Source organism: Brachyhypopomus gauderio, chromosome 1 (assembly GCF_052324685.1).
Source record: "Brachyhypopomus gauderio isolate BG-103 chromosome 1, BGAUD_0.2, whole genome shotgun sequence".
In the NCBI taxonomy this organism is placed as follows: Eukaryota; Metazoa; Chordata; class Actinopteri; order Gymnotiformes; family Hypopomidae; genus Brachyhypopomus; species Brachyhypopomus gauderio.
The window spans coordinates 36581726-36604960 of NC_135211.1; the positions used below are offsets into that span (position 1 = coordinate 36581726).

The 23235-nt window shown below is 49.6% G+C and overlaps 2 protein-coding genes across 3 annotated transcripts in view; both read left to right on the forward strand.

Annotated features, from left to right (window-relative positions):
• hgsnat (heparan-alpha-glucosaminide N-acetyltransferase) overlaps positions 1-12640 on the forward strand; it is a 20311-nt gene extending 7671 nt beyond the window's left edge. The window contains exons 7-18 of the mRNA XM_077012733.1: positions 1157-1254; positions 1771-1847; positions 1972-2002; positions 2290-2450; positions 2571-2686; positions 3143-3264; positions 8281-8407; positions 10086-10172; positions 10265-10342; positions 10931-11001; positions 11084-11196; positions 11469-12640. Coding sequence (XP_076868848.1) covers positions 1157-1254; positions 1771-1847; positions 1972-2002; positions 2290-2450; positions 2571-2686; positions 3143-3264; positions 8281-8407; positions 10086-10172; positions 10265-10342; positions 10931-11001; positions 11084-11196; positions 11469-11650 — 1263 coding nt within the window. The 3' untranslated portion in view covers positions 11651-12640. The remainder of the gene's footprint in view (positions 1-1156; positions 1255-1770; positions 1848-1971; positions 2003-2289; positions 2451-2570; positions 2687-3142; positions 3265-8280; positions 8408-10085; positions 10173-10264; positions 10343-10930; positions 11002-11083; positions 11197-11468) is intronic.
• Positions 12641-13196: 556 nt separating this feature from the next.
• Positions 13197-23103, forward strand: pi4k2b (phosphatidylinositol 4-kinase type 2 beta). Of its 2 annotated transcripts, none has more exons than XM_077012747.1 (10): positions 13197-13634; positions 16674-16825; positions 17124-17324; positions 18086-18217; positions 19245-19398; positions 19684-19748; positions 20094-20190; positions 20454-20611; positions 20913-20972; positions 22222-23103. In XM_077012747.1, exons 1-10 carry the CDS (start codon positions 13223-13225, stop codon positions 22393-22395), a joined length of 1605 nt encoding a protein of 534 aa, XP_076868862.1. In that variant the 5' UTR covers positions 13197-13222; the 3' UTR covers positions 22396-23103. The 2 variants fall into 2 exon arrangements, with proteins under 2 accessions (XP_076868862.1, XP_076868872.1); XM_077012757.1 differs by having other exon boundaries at positions 20478-20611.
• The last annotated feature ends 132 nt before the right edge of the window (positions 23104-23235 follow it).

Sequence of the window (23235 nt, forward strand, 5' to 3'; positions counted from 1 at the left end):
ACACACACACACACCCACCCTCATCACAACTCCCCACACACATCCGCCCTCATCACAACTCCACACACACACACATTCGCCCTCATCACAACTCCACACACACACACATCCGCCCTCATCACAACTTCCCACACACACACACCCACCCTCATCACAACTCCACACACACACACACACCCACACCCACCCTCATCACAACTCCCCACACACATCCGCCCTCATCACAACTCCACACACACACACACACACATTCGCCCTCATCACAACTCCACACACACACACACACACATCCGCCCTCATCACAACTCCACACACACACACACACATCCGCCCTCATCACAACTCCACACACACACACACACATCCGCCCTCATCACAACTCCACACACACACACACACATCCGCCCTCATCACAACTCCACACACACACACACACATCCGCCCTCATCACAACTCCACACACACACACACACATCCGCCCTCATCACAACTCCACACACACACACACACACACACACACACACATCCGCCCTCATCACAACTCCACACACACACACACACACATCCGCCCTCATCACAACTCCACACACACACACACACACATCCGCCCTCATCACAACTCCACACACACACACACACATCCGCCCTCATCACAACTCCACACACACACACACACACACACACATCCGCCCTCATCACAACTCCACACACACACACACACACACACACATCCGCCCTCATCACAACTCCACACACACACACATCCGCCCTCATCACAACTCCACACACACACACACACACACACACACACACACACACACACACACACACATCACAACTCCACACACACACACATCCGCCCTCATCACAACTCCACACACACACACATCCGCCCTCATCACAACTCCACACACACACACATCCGCCCTCATCACAACTCCACACACACACACATCCGCCCTCATCACAACTCCACACACACACACATCCGCCCTCATCACAACTCCACACACACACACATCCGCCCTCATCACAACTCCACACACTTCATTCGTTTTTTAGTTCTTCCTTGTAGTTCTGTAGTTTGTTTCAGTTCTATAGGTGTTGGCTCATATAGACTATTTCTCTTTCCTCTGTGTGTGTGTGTGTGTGGTAGGAACTTGGTACCCCCAGCCATAGCGTGGAGACCTCCACCGAGGTGAACATTCCTGCTACCTCTGGCCGAAGACTTCGCTCTCTAGACACCTTCCGTGGGTACGTGCTGATCTCCGGGGGCAGGAGAAGGTTGGGGGGGGCATCTGTGTAATGCCCTCACCAGCTAGTATGACACCACACCATGACATCTGCTACAAACTAGAACCTCCACCGTGGTTACTGAGACAAACTAGAACCTCCACCATGATGACTGAGACAAACTAGAACCTCCACCGTGAAGACTGGGACAAACTAGAACCTCCACCATGATGAGAACCTCTTCCTCAGTGTGCATGTGTGTTCTGGTATCTGAGCATCTGGGGAACGTTATCGAAGGAGGTTCATGGGGTTGTCTGATTGGCTGTGATGTTGTAAGAGATGTTGGACGGGGTTGTCTGATTGGCTGTGATGTTGGATGGGGTTGTCTGATTGGCTGTACTGTTGTAAGTGATGTTGGACGGGGTTGTCTGATTGGCTGTGATGTTGGATGGGGTTGTCTGATTGGCTGTACTGTTGTAGGTGATGTTGGACGGGGTTGTCTGATTGGCTGTAAAATGTCCTGTCCTTCTGTTCCAGGCTAGCTCTGGTCATCATGGTGTTTGTGAACTACGGAGGCGGTCGCTACTGGTTCTTCAGACACGAAAGCTGGAACGGTGAGTCTGGAACTGTTCTTGGGTCAGATTTGGCCTCTTTGGCGTGTTGAAGATGCTTCATTTGGGCAGGGAGAGGTGATCAGGGGTCAGCCGGCTGTGTGTGAATACGTGTCTCCTCCCACAGGGCTCACGGTTGCTGATCTGGTCTTCCCCTGGTAAGGTCACATGACTGTGTGCGTGCCCACTTGTGTGGAGGAAGTGTGTGCTTGACCTTCTCAAACAAACACAACGTTTGTTGTTTGATTGCATGTGCAGCAAAACCGTCAGTCAGCAAGTTTCACATCACTTGCGTAAATACAGAGGACGTTGTTATCTGACCTGCTGGATTTGACTGTAGACCTTACACAGTCATGTTCTCAGGAGGACGTTCACCATCTGTGTGCCCCCCCTCCCCCACCTCGTCTTCATCACGGTTCTTCATCTCCGGTTCTCTCCCCTCCAGGTTCGTCTTCATCATGGGAACTTCAGTCTCCTTCTCTGTGAGTGGAGCTCTTCGCCGAGGAGCCAGGCGTTCACACCTTCTGTGGAAGATCTGCTGGAGGAGCTTACAACTCTTCCTCATCGGAGTCTTCATCATCAACCCCAACTACTGCTCTGGGCCATGTGAGAGCCCTCCCTCACTGGACGTTTGTGGAATTACTGTGAGGTGCCTTCATTGATTGTGTGTGTGTGTGTGTGTGTGTGTGTGTGTGTGTGTGTGTGTGTGTGTGTGTGTGTGTACAGTGTCCTGGGGGTCTCTGCGTATTCCTGGCGTACTACAGCGTCTGGGCTTCACCTACCTGGTCGTAGCTGTGATGGACGTCTTGGTGTCCCGCCTCCAGCCGACCTCCACACCTACAGTAAGTAAAGCTGCTGGCGCTCCGCCCATGCAGACCATCGGCTCCGCCCACGCAGACTCCCTCTCTGGAGGCATGTGTGTCTGATGGTGTGTTCTGTGGAGGTGACTGACACGCCCCTCTGTAACCCTCACCCATCTCACACAGGACACGCCCTTCTCACACAGGACACGCCCTTCTCACACAGGACACGCCCTTCTCACACAGGACACGCCCTTCTCACACAGGACACGCCCTTCTCACACAGGACACGCCCTTCTCACACAGGACACGCCCTTCTCACACAGGACACGCCCTTCTCACACAGGACACGCCCTTCTGTAACCCTCACCCCTCTCACACAGGACACGCCCCTCTCACACAGGACACGCCCCTCTCACACAGGACACGCCCCTCTCACACAGGACACACCCCTCTCACACAGGACACGCCCCTCTGTAACCCTCACCTCTCACACAGGACACCTGGTGGTTTGCCGTCCACGACGTCCTGCTCTGCTGGCCTGTGTGGTTGCTCGTGGTCGTCATGGAAACGTTGTGTCTGTGCCTGACGTTCTTGCTGCCTGTACCCGGCTGTCCAAGGTGAGAGGGTGACGTAGCGACGCGCTATAGCAACACGCTATAGCAACCTTTAAGCGGGGTGAAGCTCTTCAGCAGGGCGTCTGCTAGCTGTGCAAAGTCAAATTTATTTATCTAGCACTTCTTACAACACCTATTGTGACAAAGCAGCTTCACAATCACATGAGTCCAGATCCCTAATGAACAAGACAGAGACGAGAGAAACTACCTAAGATGGCAGATTAGGAAGAAATTTTGACTAGTCATGATAATGTCGACTATTAAAATAGTCGACGACTAATTTAATAGTCGATGCGTCTTTTTTTTTTTTCTCTCTCCAAACTGCTGTTTGTACGATGTATGTAAAATGTACGATGTGGTAAATGTAGTGATAAATGTAAATGCTGCGTCTGCCTTTCTGTCCTTGACGCACATGCGCAGTAGTGGAAACCGGGGTAGACGGTGGACAACATCCCAGGACGTTATACAGACTGGTATAATGGCTACCCGGCTACGGAACTCAGAAGTGTGGGATCATTTTCTTAAAGTAGCCGGGTTCCGAAACGCGTGCAGTGCAATATCTACAAAGCAGAACTTTCCTTCCACGACAGCACAACCGCGATGTACGAGCACCTGAAAAGGTTGTGGCTGATTGGGGGTTTGGGAGATATTTTATATATATATATAATATATATATATATATATCTCTCATATTGACTCAATAAGCAAACAGAGCACTTCCGAAATCGGCGATGACACAGTGACACAATGACACAGTGGCCAGCAATATCCGCCCAGAACCATCATAGAGGCCAAATTGCGTTCCAATCATACGAACGTTCTTCGTTCATGTTGTGATGCAGGACCGAGTGCTTTCTACACCGGGGACAAGGCAGAAGAGCGTACATTTACCACTTCTTACATTTACCACATCGTACATTTACCTCTACATTTACCAGATCGTACATTTACCACTACATTTACCGGATCGTACATTTACCACTACATTTACCGGATCGTACATTTACCACATCGTACATTTACCACTACATTTACCAGATCGTACATTTACCACTACATTTACCAGATCATACATTTACCACTACATTTACCACATCGTACATTTACCACTACATTTACCACATCGTACATTTACCACTACATTTACCAGAGCGTACATTTACCACTACATTTACCAGAGCGTACATTTACCACATCGTACATTTACCACTACATTTACCAGAGCGTACATTTACCACTACATTTACCAGAGCGTACATTTACCACTACATTTACCAGAGCGTACATTTACCACTACATTTACCAGAGCGTACATTTACCACTACATTTTACCACAGCGTACATTTACCACTACATTTTACCACAGCGTACATTTACCACTACATTTTACCACAGCGTACATTTACCACAGCGTACATTTACCACTACATTTACCACATCGTACATTTACCACTACATTTACCACATCGTACATTTACCACTACATTTACCAGAGCGTACATTTACCACTACACTTTACCAGAGCGTACATTTATCACTACATTTACCAGAGCGTACATTTACCACTACATTTTACCACAGCGTACATTTACCACTACATTTTACCACAGCGTACATTTACCACTACATTTTACCACAGCGTACATTTACCACTACATTTTACCACAGCGTACATTTACCACTACATTTTACCACAGCGTACATTTACCACTACATTTACCACAGCGTACATTTACCACTACATTTACCACAGCGTACATTTACCACAGCGTACATTTTACATTTACCACATCGTACATTTACCACTACATTTACCAGAGCGTACATTTACCACTACATTTTACCAGATCGTACATTTCCCAGTGGATTTAATTGGGTTATTAATGGTTTCAATCGTTTTCATATTTTGCGGTAAAAAAAAAGTTATGCCGTTCGCTACAGCGTTGAACACAGTCAGATCTAGCCACAAGCTCTTGTGATAAATAGGTAGATAGGCCTATTAAGTTCGCGTCAACCCCGTGTAGTTAACAGTGACATAAAATAAGACGTGTTGGTAATCGCCGTATCCCCGTGCCGTCACCTGTCATACACCACCCCGGTTTAGGTCAGTGGTTAGCAACAACCGAGAGGCCACTTCAGTAGCCGCTTTAAGTCGTGCTGGTATTTAAAAATATCTTGTAGGTATCTAAATTCTTAAATTAAGAATCTCTGTATATTCCCTGAGTAATCTAAATTACTAGTTAGCTGCTAAAATTACCGTAATATTACATTGTGATTTGTTTCATTAGCCTTAGCACGCATTTGTATGTTTTCTGTAACGTCAGTGAGACCAAAACTTTATTTTTGTGAATAATTCCTTAGTTTCAGGTACCTTGGGGTGACCAAACGTCCGTATTCCCGGGACATGTCCGTATTTCACGTCCTGTCCCGCGTTTTTAAATTACCTTCATCATTTCTTATTGGAGTTTTTGTTGTTGACTTTTACTGAAAAGCATTTTTAATAAACCAACTGTAAATATCATGTTATTGTAGGATTACGTGGGCCTATATAAGTTAGTGTATGCCACAGTAGCCTACATGTGCCGCACCTACCTAATTTGGTTTAAATGTAGCTAAGTTTGATGCCAGAGACAAATGAAAAAGAAAAACCTAAAAAAAGTCTTTATTACTGTATTTATTATTGTGTTGTTTAAGCCAGTGCCTTATCCTTTTTTAAATAATTGTTGCAACAAGCTGCATATTTCATTAAAGGTTTAATGAACTCTTATTGTTTTTATTTTTAGTTAGCATATAGCTGAAATCTACTGATGGTTATATAATAGCAGTTGTATTCTAATGCCATAAGCTGTATGTTTTATATTCAATTAATGTACAATCCGGGGCACTAGGGCATGAGGGTCTAGGGCGCGGGGCACTAGGGCGTGAGGGTATAGGGCGCGGGGCACTAGGGCGTGAGGTTATAGGGTGCGGGACACTAGGGCGTGAGGGTCTAGGGCGCGGGGCACTAGGGCGCGGGGCACTTGGGCGCGAGGGACTAGGGCGCGGGGCACTTGGGCGCGAGGGTCTAGGGCGTGGGGCACTTGGGCGCGAGGGTCTAGGGCGCGGGGCACTTGGGCGCGAGGGTCTAGGGCGCGAGGGTCTAGGGCGCGGGGCACTTGGGCGCGAGGGTCTAGGGCGCGAGGGTCTAGGGCGCGGGGCACTAGGGCGCGAGGATCTAGGGCGCGGGGCACTAGGGCATGAGGGTCTAGGGTGCGGGGCACTAGGGCATGAGGGTCTAGGGTGCGGGGCACTAGGGCATGAGGGTCTAGGGCGCGGGGCACTTGGGCGTGAGGGTCTAGGGTGTAGGGCGCGGGGCACTAGGGCGCGGGGCAGTAGGGCGCGAGGGTCTAGGGCGTGGGTCACTAGGGCGCGAGGGTCTAGGGCAGGGGTAATCAATTAAATCTTTCCGCGGTCCATTTTTGGCAGATAGCTCAGACCTTAGGTCCGGATCCGCGGTGGCGAACGAAAGTTGTTGAGCGGGGGGGCAACGTAACACTCAAATGGGTGGTGAACGTAACACTCGTCTCCGGTTTAAAATATAGTCTCCCGTTAAATTTTTTTTGGCATTTGGGTCCGTATCCAGTTAATCAGGAATGTAATTGGGTCCGGACAGGACGGCGTTCGGGTCCGGATCCGGACCGCGGTCCGCCATTTGGTGATACCTGGTCTAGGGCGTGGGGCACTTGGGCGCGGGGCACTAGGGCGCGAGGGTCTAGGGCGCGGGGCACTAGGGTGTGAGGGTCTAGGGCCTGGGGCACTTGGGCGCGGGGCACTAGGGCGTGAGGGTCTAGGGCGCGGGGCACTAGGGCGTGAGGGTCTAGGGTGCGGGGCACTTGGGCGTGAGGGTCTAGGGCGCGGGGCACTAGGGCATGAGGGTCTAGGGCGCGGGGCACTTGGGTGTGAGGGTCTAGGGTGTGGGGCGCGGGGGCACTAGGGCGCGGGGCACTAGGGCGCGGGGCACTAGGGTGCGAGGGACTAGGGCGCGAGGGTCTAGGGCGTGGGTCACTAGGGCGCGAGGGTCTAGGGCGTGGGGCACTTGGGCGCGGGGCACTAGGGCGTGAGGGTCTAGGGCGCGGGGCGCTAGGGCGTGAGGGTCTAGGGTGCGGGGCACTTGGGCGTGAGGGTCTAGGGCACGGGGCACTAGGGTGCGAGGGACTAGGGCGCGGGGCACTAGGGTGCGAGGGTCTAGGGCGTGGGGCACTAGGGCGCGGGGCACTAGGGTGTGAGGGCCTAGGGCGTGAGGGTCTAGGGCGAGGGGCACTTAGGGGTGGGGCACTAGGGCGTGAGGGTCTAGGGCGCGGGGCACTAGGGCGTGGGGCACTAGGGTGTGAGGGTCTAGGGCGTGGGGCACTAGGGCATGAGGGTCTAGGGCGCGGGGCACTAGGGCGTGAGGGTCTAGGGCGCGGGGCACTAGGGCGCGAGGGACTAGGGCGCGGGGCACTAGGGTGCGAGGGTCTAGGGCGCGGGGCACTTGGGCGTGAGGGTCTAGGGCGCGGGGCACTAGGGTGTGAGGCGTAGACTAATAGGTCCTCCTACTCAAATGAGCTCTTTACTGAAAGTCAGAACTGAGAAGCTGCTAATGAAGCTCCTTCATCTTACACCATCACACTCCTCATTTTCTCCCCACTGCCAGACTTTGCATAAATCTGAATTTTCCATCAAGCTTTTCATACGCAAGATGAATAAAACATCACCATGTAAAATAGATGGCAGGAGTTCTCTTCCAGTTTAAACAGCATCTATAAAACTGGATCTTCATGTCTGACTGTCGACGTGACCGAATTAGACTGATGGATTAACCGTTGATGCTTGGGACTAAATTCAGATTAAATGTTCAAAACGGTAACGTGCAGATGGAGGATAGACCAAGACTAAGTTATTTCCTGCAGTTTGTGTGACGTGTGTGTGTGTGTGTGACGTGTGTGTGTGTGTGTGTGTGTGTGTGTGTGTGTGTGTGTGTGTGTGTGTTGTCTCCTGCAGAGGGTATTTGGGCCCCGGTGGTATCGGGGACTTTGGTCTCTACCCAAACTGTACTGGAGGAGCTGCAGGATACATAGACCGCTGGATACTGGGGGACAAACATATCTACCAGAACCCTTCATCACGGGTACACACACACACACACACACACACACACACACACACACACACACACATCTACCAGTACCCTTCATCACGGGTACACACACACACACACACACACACACACACACACACACACACATCTACCAGTACCCTTCATCATGGGTACACACACACACACCCACACCTACCAGAACCCTTCATCACGGGTACACACACACACACACACACACACACACACCTACCAGAACCCTTCATCACGGGTACACACACACACACACACATCTACCAGTACCCTTCATCACGGGTACACACACACACACACACACACACACACACACACACACACACACCTACCAGAACCCTTCATCACGGGTACACACACACACACACACATCTACCAGTACCCTTCATCACGGGTACACACACACACACACACACACACACACACACACACACACACACACACACACCTACCAGAACCCTTCATCACGGGTACACACACACACACACACACACACACACACACACACACACACACACACACACACACATCTACCAGTACCCTTCATCACGGGTACACACACACACACACACACACCTACCAGAACCCATCATCACGGGTACACACACACACACACACACACACACACACACACACATCTACCAGTACCCTTCATCACGGGTACACACACACATACACCTACCAGAACCCTTCATCACGGGTACACACACACACCCACACACACCTACCAGAACCCTTCATCAGGGGTACACACACACACACACACACACACACACACACACACACACACACACACACACACACACACACATTCCCTGATTCCCTGACAAATTCTCCCTGAGTGTGTCTGTCTCTCTTCATGTTCAATAAAAACAGTTGTCTGAGTGTGTGTGCATGAATGTGTGTGTGCTTGTATGCCCAGTGGTGGATGGTGCTCTGCCACTAGGGTCTGTCCTCTCTCCCCTCCCTGCACCCCATTCAGTCCCCCAGGGGGTTCTGGATCCCGGTTGAGAGTACGCTGTGCGCAATTGGCTGCCGCTTCTTGCCGGTGTGTGATTGGGTGTGTAAGAGTTGTATTTGTATAAAAAAATTGTAAAAGAGACCTTGGGTTCTAGAAAGGCGCTATACAAGTTGAAAGATTCATTCATTCATTCATCATGGGTACACACACACACACACACACCTACCAGAATCTTTCATCACGGGTACACACACACCTACCAGAACCCTTCGTCACGGGTACACACACACACACACACACACTGTTCAGTTTAGCCTAAAGCAGCTACAAGTGACCACTTGGACAACAGCACTAGCTGATTGCCGGGGGGAACCTCCCTCTGACGGGACCTGCAGGACAGCAGAACCTGCCTCCCTCTGAGCCACACCGGCTCTCTAACGGGACCTGCGGGACAGGACACTCTTCAGGGTGACCTGGACAAATACACCTCTGAAGAGCTGAAGAAGAGTTTATAATGGGCTGTTATTAAACTGCTACCTCCCTCTTCTCTCTCTCTCTCTCTCTCTCTCTCTCTCTCTCTCTCTCTCTCTCTCTCTCTCTCTCTCTCTCTCTCTCTCTCTCTCTCTCTCTCTCTCTCTCTCTCTCTCTCTCTCTCTCTCTCTCTCTCTCTCTCTCTCTCTCTCTCTCTCTCTCTCTCTCTCTCTCTCTCTCACACAGGTCGTGTACCAGACTGTCGTCCCCTATGACCCTGAGGGAGTTCTGGGCAGTATTAACTCCATACTGATGGCATTCTTTGGCCTCCAGGTCAGACCAGAGTAATCCATCTCAGAGTTAACCAGTTCTATCCTTCATATAGATATATGTATGTATATATATATATATGTGTGTGTGTGTAGGCTGGTAAGATTCTCCTTCACTACGCCCAGCAGCCGCGTCAGATAATGACTCGTTTCCTCATATGGGGATTAATTCTGGTGAGTTGTATTTTATTTCTTTATTGAAGTGGCAGAAGTCATATAAACTTATCAAATTCAAATGAAAATATGTAAAATGAGGGTGGAGTCCAATATTTGAATGTAAATTTCCTGTCTTGTACACTAGTTGTGCCTCTGAATGAAAATGGAACCCAAGTAATGACATTTGCACTTGCCAGATTTTGATGCATTGTGATTGGCTGTATTTAAATGTAAATTGGAAATTTTTTATGTATTGGGATTAAACACTATGGGTTTCAGAGTGATATTTCAAATGTCATTTAACTTGTGTGCATTTGCATTCTGTAATGAGGCATTTGAAATTCCATTATCAAAAACAGCAACACAACAGAGAAGTGACTAAATTCAAACGTAAGGGACACGGCGCCCCCTGTCTGTCATGACCTGTACCTGCATCTCTGCTGAGGTCTGGCGTGCATAGTGGACTCTAATGAAGTGTTTGATGATGACCTGTTGCATAATTACACAATTACCCCTGGGGGCAACTGCGTGTCCCGCCCCCACCCGCGTATCCCGTTCGTACGGGTGTGCTAGCCGCTGTAATTAGCGCTGCTTTTCTCCCTGTAGGGGATCTTCTCTGCCATCATGACCAAATGCTCCACTAACCATGGCTACATCCCCATCAACAAGAACCTGTGGTAAGCCACACCCACACCCTGCCTGGCCACACCCCACCCTGTGTTTGAAGAGCAGTAGATGTTCTCACTGTTGTTCCTGCAGGTCTCTGTCGTACGTCACCACACTGAGCTGCTTTGCCTTCGTGGTGCTGCTGGTGATGTTCTACGCAGTGGACGTGAGGAAGTGGTGGAGTGGAACGCCCTTCATCTACCCAGGTGAGCACACCGCACAGGTGAGCGCACCGCACAGGTGAGCGCACCGCCCAGGTGAGCGCACCGCACAGGTGAGGGCACCTGCCTGGCAACTCGTCTACACGGCACGCTTTCACCACTGTTGTGATATTATGAAATTCAGATTGTGTAAAGGAGATGAAACAATCTTTTTGTTTTAATGGACCATACATTAAACTCCACAGTGTGACATGCAAACACATGACCAACGTGGGTCTCACACACCTGTATTTGACCCCTGTGACCTGTTTCCTAAGGGATGAACTCCATCCTGGTGTACGTGGGCCACGAGGTGTTTGAAGACTACTTTCCTTTCAGCTGGAAGATGGCCAACAGCCAGTCGCACGCAGAGCACCTGCTGCAGAACCTGCTGGCCACCTCCATATGGGTCCTCATCTCCTTCATCCTCTATAAGAAAAGAATCTTCTGGAAGATTTGAGCGCTGCTGGCACGTTGGCACACTGACGTGCAGATCCCCGTGGAAACGATGGAGTCTTCTACCCCTGCTTTTTATTGTTTGACCCATTTATTCAAAGATCTGAAAAATCTGTGAAGGATTTAAGCCTTCAGTCGCAGCTGGGATGAATGTTACGATGCCACACACACATACAACACATACACACTCACACCTCACCACCATCACACACACACACACACACACACACACACACACACACAGAGTGTATCAGTGGCGTAGAGAGGCAGAGAGAACAAGCAGAACGGTTTCAGATGTTCCTGGAGCTCTTGGGTGAAGGGGGAATGTTGGATGTCTGGACATAGCAGGACCTCACAAGACCCACCCAGGCAGCAAGGCATGCTGGGAGTCTGTGTGGCACAGTTGTTTATGCTAAGATGCAAGGCCTGAATATCACTGGCATTGAGGTCTTGTTTCAGTAGACACAGACCACATGCTTGGTGACTGAAGGAGCCCCCTCCCATTCGTTAAGACCTACAGCACCACGTCCAATAGGAACTGATCAATCTCTATAGCTGGCTTTTCTTCTCGAACAGACGTCTGTGATATTAGAGGGAACCGTAACACTTTTAAAGTGGAGCCAACCACTCAAGACACTAAAACAAAAATGAAAACCAGTGATGTCAATATTTAATATATTTACTCTTATAGAATTTAATAAATAATTCACTTGTGTGTAAGTTGATATGTGCCAAATATAACACTCGTTTCAAATGGATATGGTGAAGAACTGTTGCCAAAGTAGAATGATTTCAGGTATTTCACACACTAATTTATGTGTCAACGTTGTTGTGAATTCATCAGTTCTCTTTGATATTCTAATGAAATTGTAATGCATATAGAAATGTACAATAATGTCTTTTTTTTATATTTTATAGTATTTGCACTTTAGGAACTGCTATTGGTTCATTTTTTTTTTCTTTTTAAATAAACTATCTAATCCTTGTCACCCCACTGTAGTCTTGCTGTGTGACTTCAAAGAAGCAAGATCACGATCAGATTTTCATAATTTAATTAAATTTTAATTTTTAATTCAATTAAATTTTAGCACAGAATTTTAAAACTAGTAAATGAAACAAACAGACGTGACGTAAAACTGAAGAAGTTTGGTCAGTTCTTAAATCAGCACTGCACAACCAGTGATGGAGTGGAGACCTCATTTCTCCAGATATTCAAATATTTTCATTCAGAATGATAGTGTCTGTGTTTAAAAGTCCCCAAAGCAAACGCCTCCCTGCCACGCCCCCTCACGCTGGGCGTGGCCGTACTCGGGGTGGAGGTAAATACGTCTGGTAATGTGAAGTTAACATATCTGAGAGACCTCAGACTGTGTGAGGTATGAGTGAGGTTCTTGGGTCTTTTGAGGAGATCAATTAAGATGATTGAAATAACGACTAAGTGGAGGAAGGAGGACAAAAGTCCCTCAATCCAGACCGGAAATGGACCCGCGACGTTTCCGCTTCAGCGCCCGAGACGACGTCATCGGCGGGGTGACGTAAGGGCCGCGCATGCGCATAAAGAACGAGGAAGTTCTCCATGACGGGTGATGTGGAGGTACAACATGACCGCGCCGAGGCGACCGACCCGCGGCCGTGTGGCAGACCTGAGCCGCTGAACCCGAGCGGAGCTGCGGGGAGGACCGTGTTGGACCGAGAGGAGACCCAGTCCGGCAGGATGATGGCGGAGTGCGACCCCCCCGACACCGAACCCAGCGGGACGGACGCGGCGGGTCCGGTGGTGCTGGACCCCACCGGGTCATGGTCGAGGCCCGGGGCCGCCGTGCGGGTGTCGGGCTCCACCGAGAGCGTCCTCACCGAGCTGGAGGCGGAGGGCTCCGGGGAGGACGCGCTGCTGCTGCCCGCGCCGGGACACCAGGCGTGTTGGGCGGCCAGAGAGCGCTGGACGCGCAGTAGACACAGTTCATCATCGGAGAACCTGGCGTCCCCCGGTGAGAACACACACACCTCACACACACACACACACACCTCACACACACACACACACACACACACACACACACACACACTCTTACTGGTGATACAACACACACACACACACACACACACACTTACTGGTGATACAACACACACACACACACACACACACTCTTACTGGTGATACAACACACACACACACACACACACTCTTACTGGTGATACAACACACACACACACACACACACACACACACTTACTGGTGATACAACACACACACACACACACACACACTTACTGGTGATACAACACACACACACACACACACTTACTGGTGATACAACACACACACACTTACTGGTGATACAACACACACACACTTACTGGTGATACAACACACACACACTTACTGGTGATACAACACACACTGGTTTCAGATCAGTTTAAACGTCTTTTTTAAAGTGGCGCAGTAGGAGTTAATGACGTGACGTCATGCGTCCCCGTTGCGTAATTATTGATTATCAGACGTAATTATTGATTATCAGATGCTATTTCGGGCCGATGCACTTTTGGCTGAAGTCTGACTGCAGAGTTGCGGCGTTCCTCTTCGGGCCAAGATGAGACTCTCTTCATGTTTTTGTCACTTCAGTAATCGGACCTGTCGGCTCAGATCACGCCGAGCTTGACGCGTCCACATTCGTGTGTGAACTGTCCTGTGTGGTCTGACATCACACGTCGTTTGCCCTGTTTTCCCACGCCATGTTGTGGAAGGCGCTGGAGGACAGAAGATACTGGTTGTATCGGTAGTCCCAGTCACACCAGTCACACCAGTGGTGGTGTTGGGGGTTGAGACCTCACACCAACACTCGGGCGCTCTGTGTCCGCAACTATAGCGGTGCTGAAGAAAAATACCAATATTTGTACAACCAGAACTTGTTCAAATGTTCTATACAATGTCTTAACATTTTTCATTTCTACTGTCGCTCGTTAAAAGTACATCGTTCATATCGCGTTAATGCATTCTTCAAAGTGGCAGCAGTGTTTACTGCGTTACTGCAGGGACGTTTGCAGTGCTCTAGTGTGTGTGAGTGTGTGTGTGTGTGCGCGCATCTGGGCTTTCTCACTTGGACTCATTTACCTCCCCGTTGTCTGCACAGAACTGACGTCAGGCAGCAGCCCTCACACACTCTCACTCACACACACTCACACACACACTTTCAGGACCGATGCGACGTGTGTACACCACCCTTAACGGTGTTCCGTGTGGTGGTGTGCGGAGTGCCGGTCGTGAGTTTGACCTTCGGTTCGCCTGTTGGTCGCCGTTGCTAACAAAACCCCTTTTAGTGCTTCTAGAAATGGGCAGTTTCCATGGTAACCTCACACGTGGTACCGGTGCTAGGGTTAGAACTCGTTGAGCGTGTGAGGTTAAATCTCCAGCGTCGGAGCTGGCGTGTTCGGGTCACGAGGCGCGTTTGTGCAGCTCCACACGTTTCGGGAGGCGCGTTTGTGCAACCACGCGTTGACCTCTGCTACATCTGCTCTCTGCCCCCATCCTGCCTCCCTGTACACGTGGAGACGTTAGTGTTGCTCCACCCTTGTGTGCTCACGCGTGCTGGACTGGGTTGGGCTTTAAAGGGTTTTGGTAGGGACACAGTTCAACCACACGCGTGTCCTCTCCCGGTCTGACTCCAGGGGTAACGCTATCGGGCTCTGGGCTGAGTGTGGTGTGGTGGTAACACCGGGACCTTCTGCGTGTGCCGTCTAGCTGGAACCGTCTGAATCTCTCCACAGCTCTGCAGTCACAGGCTGGCCGTGTGAGTTCAGAACCACCTCGGCCCCGTGCCGAGCCCACAGGCCGGCTGGGACGGACCCACAACACTTGCACTGCTGGAGATCAGAGCCTTGGTTGTTGGACATCTTCTGCTTTGGGTGTGTGCTCTGTTGATGAAATGTCGTGTGTGTGGGTGTGTGTGTGTGCGCGTACATGCGTGTGGGTGTGTGTGTGTACATGTGGGGCTGTGTGTGGGTGGTAGTGTATGTTATAAACACTTTCCTTGCCTGCAGTCTTATAAATGGCTGCAGATTTAGCTTCTGAGTTACAAGTCTCTTAATCTGCTGTGTGAAAAAATTGTCTTTGCTGCAAGGGCAGAGTGCAGGTGTGTGTGTGTGTGTGTGTGTGTGTGTGTGTGTGTGTGTGTGTGTGTGTGTGTGTGTGTGTGTGTGTGTGTGTGTGTGTGTGTGTGTGTGTGTGTGTGTGTGTGTGTGTGTGTGTGTGTGTGTGTGTGTGTGTGTGTGTGTGTGTGTGTGTGTGTGTGTGTGTGTGTGTGTGTGTGTGTGTGGGGAGAGAGAAAGGATGTGGTCTTTGCTTAACGTTTCATGCTAGTTTTATCAGATCAGTGTTGTAATGCACTACAGCCTCTCGCTCTCTGTGTGTGTGTCCGTGCGTGTGTGTGTGTGTCCGTGCGTGTGTGTGTGGTGTTCTGTAGGTGTGTCTAACTTCTTCCACCACAGAAGTCAACTGTCAACATTGTGATGCATGTGTTTAAATTAGAAACTGCCATGAATGCATAGTGACGGCAGTCTGAAATACCACAGGCAGTGTTCACACCTGCTGCTACTTCCTGGATACCTGTCTCTGTTATGGTGTGATGCCTGTCTCTGTTATGGTGTGATGGTGTGATGCCTGTCTCTGTTATGGTGTGATGGTGTGATGCCTGTCTCTGTTATGGTGTGATGCCTGTCTGTCTGTTATGGCGTCTCATCCTGTCCTAGGTTTCGTAGTTTCTGGTGCTTAACTGGACAGTTAATTGGTCTGATCTTACAGCTGAGTGTCTAAGTGCGGCTGAAGGTTCTCCCATTGATCTCCAGAGCAGGTGTGAACACCTGCACCACCTGGGCAACTACCTGCTGAGAAGATTCAGGACGGGGTCTCGGGTCAGAGATCAGTGCCACTGCAGTGGTGCCTGGTCAGTGTGTTGATGCAGTGTGGACATTCCTTATATGTGTGTGTGTGTGTGTGTGTGTGTGTGTGTGTGTGTGTGTGCGCTCTGTAGGTAACAGCAGTGGGGATTTCAACCATTTCCCAGAAGACCCCCACTTTGCGGAGATTGTCCAGCGGGCGGAGCAGGCCATCGAGGCGGGCGTGTTTCCCGAGAGAATCTCCCAGGGTTCCAGTGGGAGCTACTTCGTCAAGGACCCCAAAGGGGTAAGAGCAGGGTACCCGCGGGTCCTTAAGTCTTCAACGCTTTTAATTTAAGACATTTTGAGTATACGGCCTCAACAACGTCAACAATTCTCGTTCCCCCCCGTCAACGATGTGGAACACACCTGCATCCCCAGTAATAGTATTAATTTTTCTTGTGAGAGGTATTAAAAAGGTCTTAAGTCATTGAATTTGAGATTTAAAAATGTGCAGATACCCTGTAAGAGGGTGTGGCCGTGTGTGTGGCTTTAAACGCCCCACCTCGCCGTGTGCTGCTTCACCAGCGTCTCCCCTCACACAGAAGATCATCGGCGTGTTCAAACCCAAGTCGGAAGAACCGTACGGCCACCTGAACCCCAAATGGACCAAGTACTTCCACAAGGTGTGCTGTCCCTGCTGCTTCGGACGCAGCTGTCTGGTGCCCAACCAGGGCTACCTGTCAGAGGCCGCCGCCTCCCTCGTCGACCGCAAGCTCGGCCTGGACGTCGTGCCCAAAACCAAGGTGTGTGCGTGGGGGCGGGGCTTAGCGGGGGCGTGGCTTATTGTCCCAGGTGGAGTAATCCACCCAGCCCCTTCTGCCTATTGTGGTCAAAACTAAGTGAAATCATGAATACTACGTGGAAGATGAAATGTACAGAACAAGTAGGTGGTTTAAAACAACAGTTGCCAAATGCATTTAAAAGGGTTTAACCCTTTGATGGCAATTATTTGAACTTCCCCTCAACAGAAATGCTGCCATCACACATGGAAATATCTGCATTTCACAACCTGCTGTTATCAGAAAACAAACACAGACTTTGCTGCTCCTCTGATCTAGTACTGTGGGCTGGTTGAGTGGCAGTTTCACACCGTGGACCTCAGCAGGCTTCCGTAACGGTGTTCACGTGTACAAACACAGACCGGTGATCCAGTTAAAGTGTGTGGGAACTGGCCACGTTACCTCAGACTGCTAACTGCTGGATTATATAGACGTGCTTACTGGATTAAACTGTGTTTCCTGGATTATCTCCAGACAGCTGCAGGTCCACCAGCCAGTGCTTAGTTGTGGATCTGCTCTTGCAGAGTTTTGAAAATAATTATATATTAATACCTATAAATGTGAAGTTGTTTTTACACTGGCAAAAAGCATCGATGTCCTGCTGATGATTCTGCAGTGTTGCTCTCTGAAGACTCTTGTGGTGTTTTATTACAAACGGCCATTTTTACACTGTGCTTGTATGCGGGTGGTTTGAAGATCCTTGTGTATTGATTTGTGGTGCGCAGGTTGTGTCTCTGGCCAGCGAGACGTTCCACTACAGCGCGATCGACCGTGCCAAGTCTCGGGGGAAGAGGTACGCCCTGGAGAAGGTGCCCCAGGTGGGCCGGCACTTTCACCGGGTCGGCTTACCGCCAAAGGTGAGGCTAACCCCGCACCTGCCCTGGCCACGCCCCCGCACCCGCCCTGGCCACGCCCCCGCACCCGCCCTGGCCACGCCCCCGCACCCGCCCTGGCCACGCCCCCGCACCCGCCCTGGCCACGCCCCCGCCCTGGCCACGCCCCCGCCCTGGCCACGCCCCCGCCCTGGCCACGCCCCCGCCCTGGCCACGCCCCCGCCCTGGCCACGCCCCCGCCCTGGCCACGCCCCCGCCCTGGCCACGCCCCCGCACCCGCCCTGGCCACGCCCCCGCACCCGCCCTGGCCACGCCCCCCGCACCCGCCCTGGCCACGCCCCGCACCTGCCCTGGCCATGTCCCCCGCACCTGCTGTGACCCTGCCTAGCTCTGTTGAGGGCCTGTAATGATGTGTGGACCACAGCTGCAGTATTTCTGTCTGTACTGAGAAACACATTTGAATGAGCAGTCAGTTTTCCAAGTGTGTGAATGATCAGTCTCAGTTCTTGGCCCTTGTAGCAGTCGTGCAGTTGTGAGGCACGAACTTTATTTTTTGTATTTATTAATTATTTATTATTTCTGAAATAATTCAGAAGCCTTTTGGCTCGTGTGTACCTGACCCTGGACTTCAGGCGCGCGCACACACACACACACACACACACACACACACACACACACACACACACACACACACACACACACACACACACACACACACACACACACACACATCACGTGACTGATGACCTCATCTTCCTGCTGTGTGTCCTTGCAGACGTAAACCCACAGCACAGTGTAGGAACTGTGTTCTAGAACCACGCGGGTCCTGCGTTCTAGAACCACGCGGGTCCTGCGTTCTAGAACCACGCGGGTCCTGCGTTCTAGAACCACGCGGGTCCTGTGTACTGTTGGTGTTTCTACTCTATGTACACGGCCCTGTAGATCAGAGTGAGGTGGACTCACCCGTGTTGCCGTATCAAGCAAACACTCTCAACACCAGGTGGCAGTGTGGAGCAGCTCGAGGACTGAGACCTCCGTCCGTGTCTTACAGGTCGGCTCCTTCCAGCTCTTTGTGGAGGGCTATCAGGAGGCTGACTATTGGCTGAGGAAGTTTGAGGCGGAGCCTCTTCCTGAGAACACCAGGAAGCAGATGCAGTCTCAGTTTGAGAAGCTCGTGGTACTGGACTACGTCATCAGGAACACGGGTACTGGGAGTGTGTGTGTGTCTCTCTGTGTGTGTGTGTGTGTGTGTGTGTGTGTGTGTGTCAGCACAGTTTCTGTGAGGGCCTCTGTTGGATAGAAACACTGGTTGAACTGCAAATTTGTATTAACGTTTCATCTACAAAGCCACAATAATTTTAATAATTTCATCACTTGACCTTCATGCCAGGTTTTAAGTACGGTGACGTGGTCTCTTATCAAAGTTGTGCTGCTGTTGAATGGACCGGGTGCTGTTTGAGACATGGTCCTAATATTGTGTGTGTTTCCAGACAGAGGGAACGATAACTGGCTGATTAAGTATGAGAAGCCAGGAAGTGGAGAGCAGTTGGAGAAGGTGTGTCACACACACACACACACACACACACACACACAGATACTCACCTCAGTCTCACTCTCCTCGCTAGGATATTGTTTACATGTGTGTACACAATGTACGTCCTGGTGAGGTGTTGTGACATCCCCCAGTGTCTTTATCTGTAACCTAATATGTATTTCTTATTTTAACTCATCCATATGGTATCAGGGCCAATAACTACTAATAATAACTATCTCTTGGTTAATGATTTATTAATGGGTTGTTGTACCATTTACTTAACCAATCCCCCACTCATGAAATGCACAGTGAAGTCTTAAGTGTGTGTGTGTGTGTGTGTGTGTGTGTGCGCGTGCGTGCGTGCAGGATGAGTGGAGTGAACCCAAGGACAGTGTGATCCAGATCGCTGCTATTGACAACGGGCTGGCCTTCCCCTTCAAACACCCGGACGAGTGGCGGGCATGTGAGTGACTCTCAGATACTCATCAATCATTACCTGATCGATCTTATTGATCTGGGCTATATTGCTGTGGCCTATTGCACATGTTGAGTAGGGCTATGTGTGTGTGTGTGTGTGTGTGTGTGTGTGTGTGTGTGTGTGTGTGTGTGTGTGTGTGTGTGTGTGTGTGTGTGTGTTCGTGTGTGTTCGTGTGTGTTCGTGTGTGTTCGTGTGTGTTCGTGTGTGTGTGTGTTCGTGTGTGTGTGTTCGTGTGTGTGTGTGTGTAGATCCGTTTCACTGGGCATGGTTGCATCCGTTTCACTGGGCATGGTTGCCCCAGGCCAAGGTGCCCTTCTCCCAGGAGACGAGAGACCTGGTACTGTCACGCATCTCAGACATGAACTTTGTACAGGACCTTTGTGAGGACCTCTATGAGCTGTTCAAGGTTGGTAGAGGTACCTGGAGCTGTAGGAACGCTCTGCTGTAACGCTCTGCTGTAACGCTCTGCTGTAACGCTCTGCTCTTCACCTCCCTAAACGTCCTTGAGCACCACGCTAGCATGTTTATGTTCTGCTTGGCTGTGGCGTGTGATCTCCTGTTTTATCCAGCTGTTCCTCCACACACTTCTGATGTATTTGTTACCCGTTAACTCGTTTTATTAACGTTTCCAACTCTACACCTGGTTCCAACCAGACACCTGGAGAGATGTTCAGGTTGTTTGATCGGACATCTCTCTCTGTCTGCAGACTGACAAGGGATTTGACAAAACCATGTTTGAGAAGCAGATGTCCGTCATGAGAGGACAGGTGAGGTTCACGCTAGGGGTGCAGGAAAAAATCGATTCGAGCTCGAATCGCGTTTCTAACATTGAACGATTCAGAATTGATTCTCATTTTTTTAAAATCAATTTTTTTTTGGGTGCGTGTGTGCCTTCTCAGCCACCGTAGTGCTAGTCAAAGCTGTTTCCTTGTTTTGACTATGTGCAGGCATGCTAGTAAAGCTACAGCGGGTTGTGTAGTGTACGGTATTTGTTGTTGCGCCGCTAAAGTATGAAGTCCAAACGGCTCCGCGGTCTTTGAAAGCAACACTTTAGATTTTACCGTCAACCCAGCCCGGGTAAGAATGGGCTTGATCGTTTGCACACGCATAAAGATGCTACAGATGATATTCGGGAGTTACAGTGATAACTCCTGGTAAAATAAATTTAAAATAAAAAATAACTTAAGTTCATTGAGCACTCTCGTTTTGTCCTAACTAGATATTTAGACACAATCCTGCTGTAATACTGCGAAGTCGTGGTCGGAGGTGAACTTCGTATAGCCAGTGTGTATTTTATTTAAAATAATTAACACCCTCGAGCCAGTGTGTCTTTGGACATAGATAATGCCGTTTGCTGTGATGGATAATTAAAGTCTAGCTCTTATTTATGCATAGAAACATAAATCAACAATATAATCTGTAGCGTCTTTATGCGGATAAACGAGGGGAGTCGGAATTCGCCATAAAACACAAGCCAAAACTGTCGCACATGAAATGCTGCAGGCACCGATCAGAAACTGATCAGTTCAGTTAAATGTGTTCAGTTCAGTAATTTTTATTTTTGTGAGTTGTTAAGGAAAAACGTGTAATTTTGTTTCTGGAAGTGGCATGTTCTCAGAAATAGGCAGCTAGCCTAAGCCTAATTCTTGTACGAAGCAATTTGTTATTTTTACAGAAAGAGCAGTATTTTTGTATAATACAATTTTTGAGTAGTGGCCAGTTCTGGCAGCTAGCCTAAGCCTACCAATTTTATTTACTTTACTACAGTTTTATTAGTTTAATGTAGTGTTCTGAGTGTCCGCCTCAAACAGACATGTTGTCTTGGATTTACCTTTGTGTGTTTACATTATTGCAATATGTTGATAAAACCATTACAATTATAATATCTTTATAAATGTACTCTGCTTTCATGCCAGCAGACCAAGGTAGCTCGTTTTGAATTGAGAATCGTTTTTGAATCGGCTGGTTCCCTGGTTCTCAGCCTGGTTCTCACCCCGGTTCTCCTGCCTCTCCCAGATCCTCAACCTGACCCAGGCGCTGAAGGACGGCAGGAGCCCCATCCAGCTGGTGCAGATGCCCCGTGTGGTGGTGGAGCGAAGCCGTGGGGGGGGCCAGGGCCGCGTTGTCCAGCTGAGCAACGCCTTCACCCAGACCTTCCACTGCAAAAGACCCTTCTTCACCTCCTGGTGATTGGGAACCATGGCAATGTGGAACCATGGCAACAGGAGGCGGGACTGCTCCCCGTGAGGATGGGAGCGATTTCTCCTGGATCCGTTTGGGAGGGTGGAGGAGGAGAGATGGAGGAAGAGGAGATGTATAGAGGAAGAGGTGTGGTGCTGGACACTCACAAGGTTAAGGGTGAAGGTTCTTTAGGTTACCATGGAAACATCTGGACCACTTTGTTCTTTTCTGAGCCTTTTTCCAAACTTTTAGGTTGTGGTGATGAGCACTATGTTGGTAAAGGGAACTGGGGGTCAAAGGTTAAATGTGATGACCTGGCAGAACGGTCAGTTGTTTTTATAAACTATTAAATATATAAATATCTAGAGATGTATGCGGAATGAAGTACAATACTTTAAAACTTGAAAACGTTTGCCTGAATGTAACCTGTGAAGTTTACATTTCACCATTTCTCTTGGACATTTCAACACCAAGAAAATTAGCAGTGGTGTTTTGATATGATGAATGTATTGACTGGTTTCTGTCGGGACGCTGTTAGTATACACACACAGATGCATTTTAGATGGAGAAAGCTGAACAATTTCAAGTAACCCTGTGTATGCATCTTGGATTTCCACATGAACCTGTGCATCTGGGAACTTCTATTCCTGCTGAATGGTTGTTTAGTTGAATTGTAAATTAAGTGACAAATCAATAAAGCCTTGCATAGAAAATGTATCTATTATATGATGATGTGATTTCAGTAATGACTCCTTACTGGGTTAGGGTTACTGGGGGTCTCCACCAGTCTGTTTTGTTCTGTGAGCAACACTTTTCATGCGCTTGAATGACCAAAAACACAGAAAATCT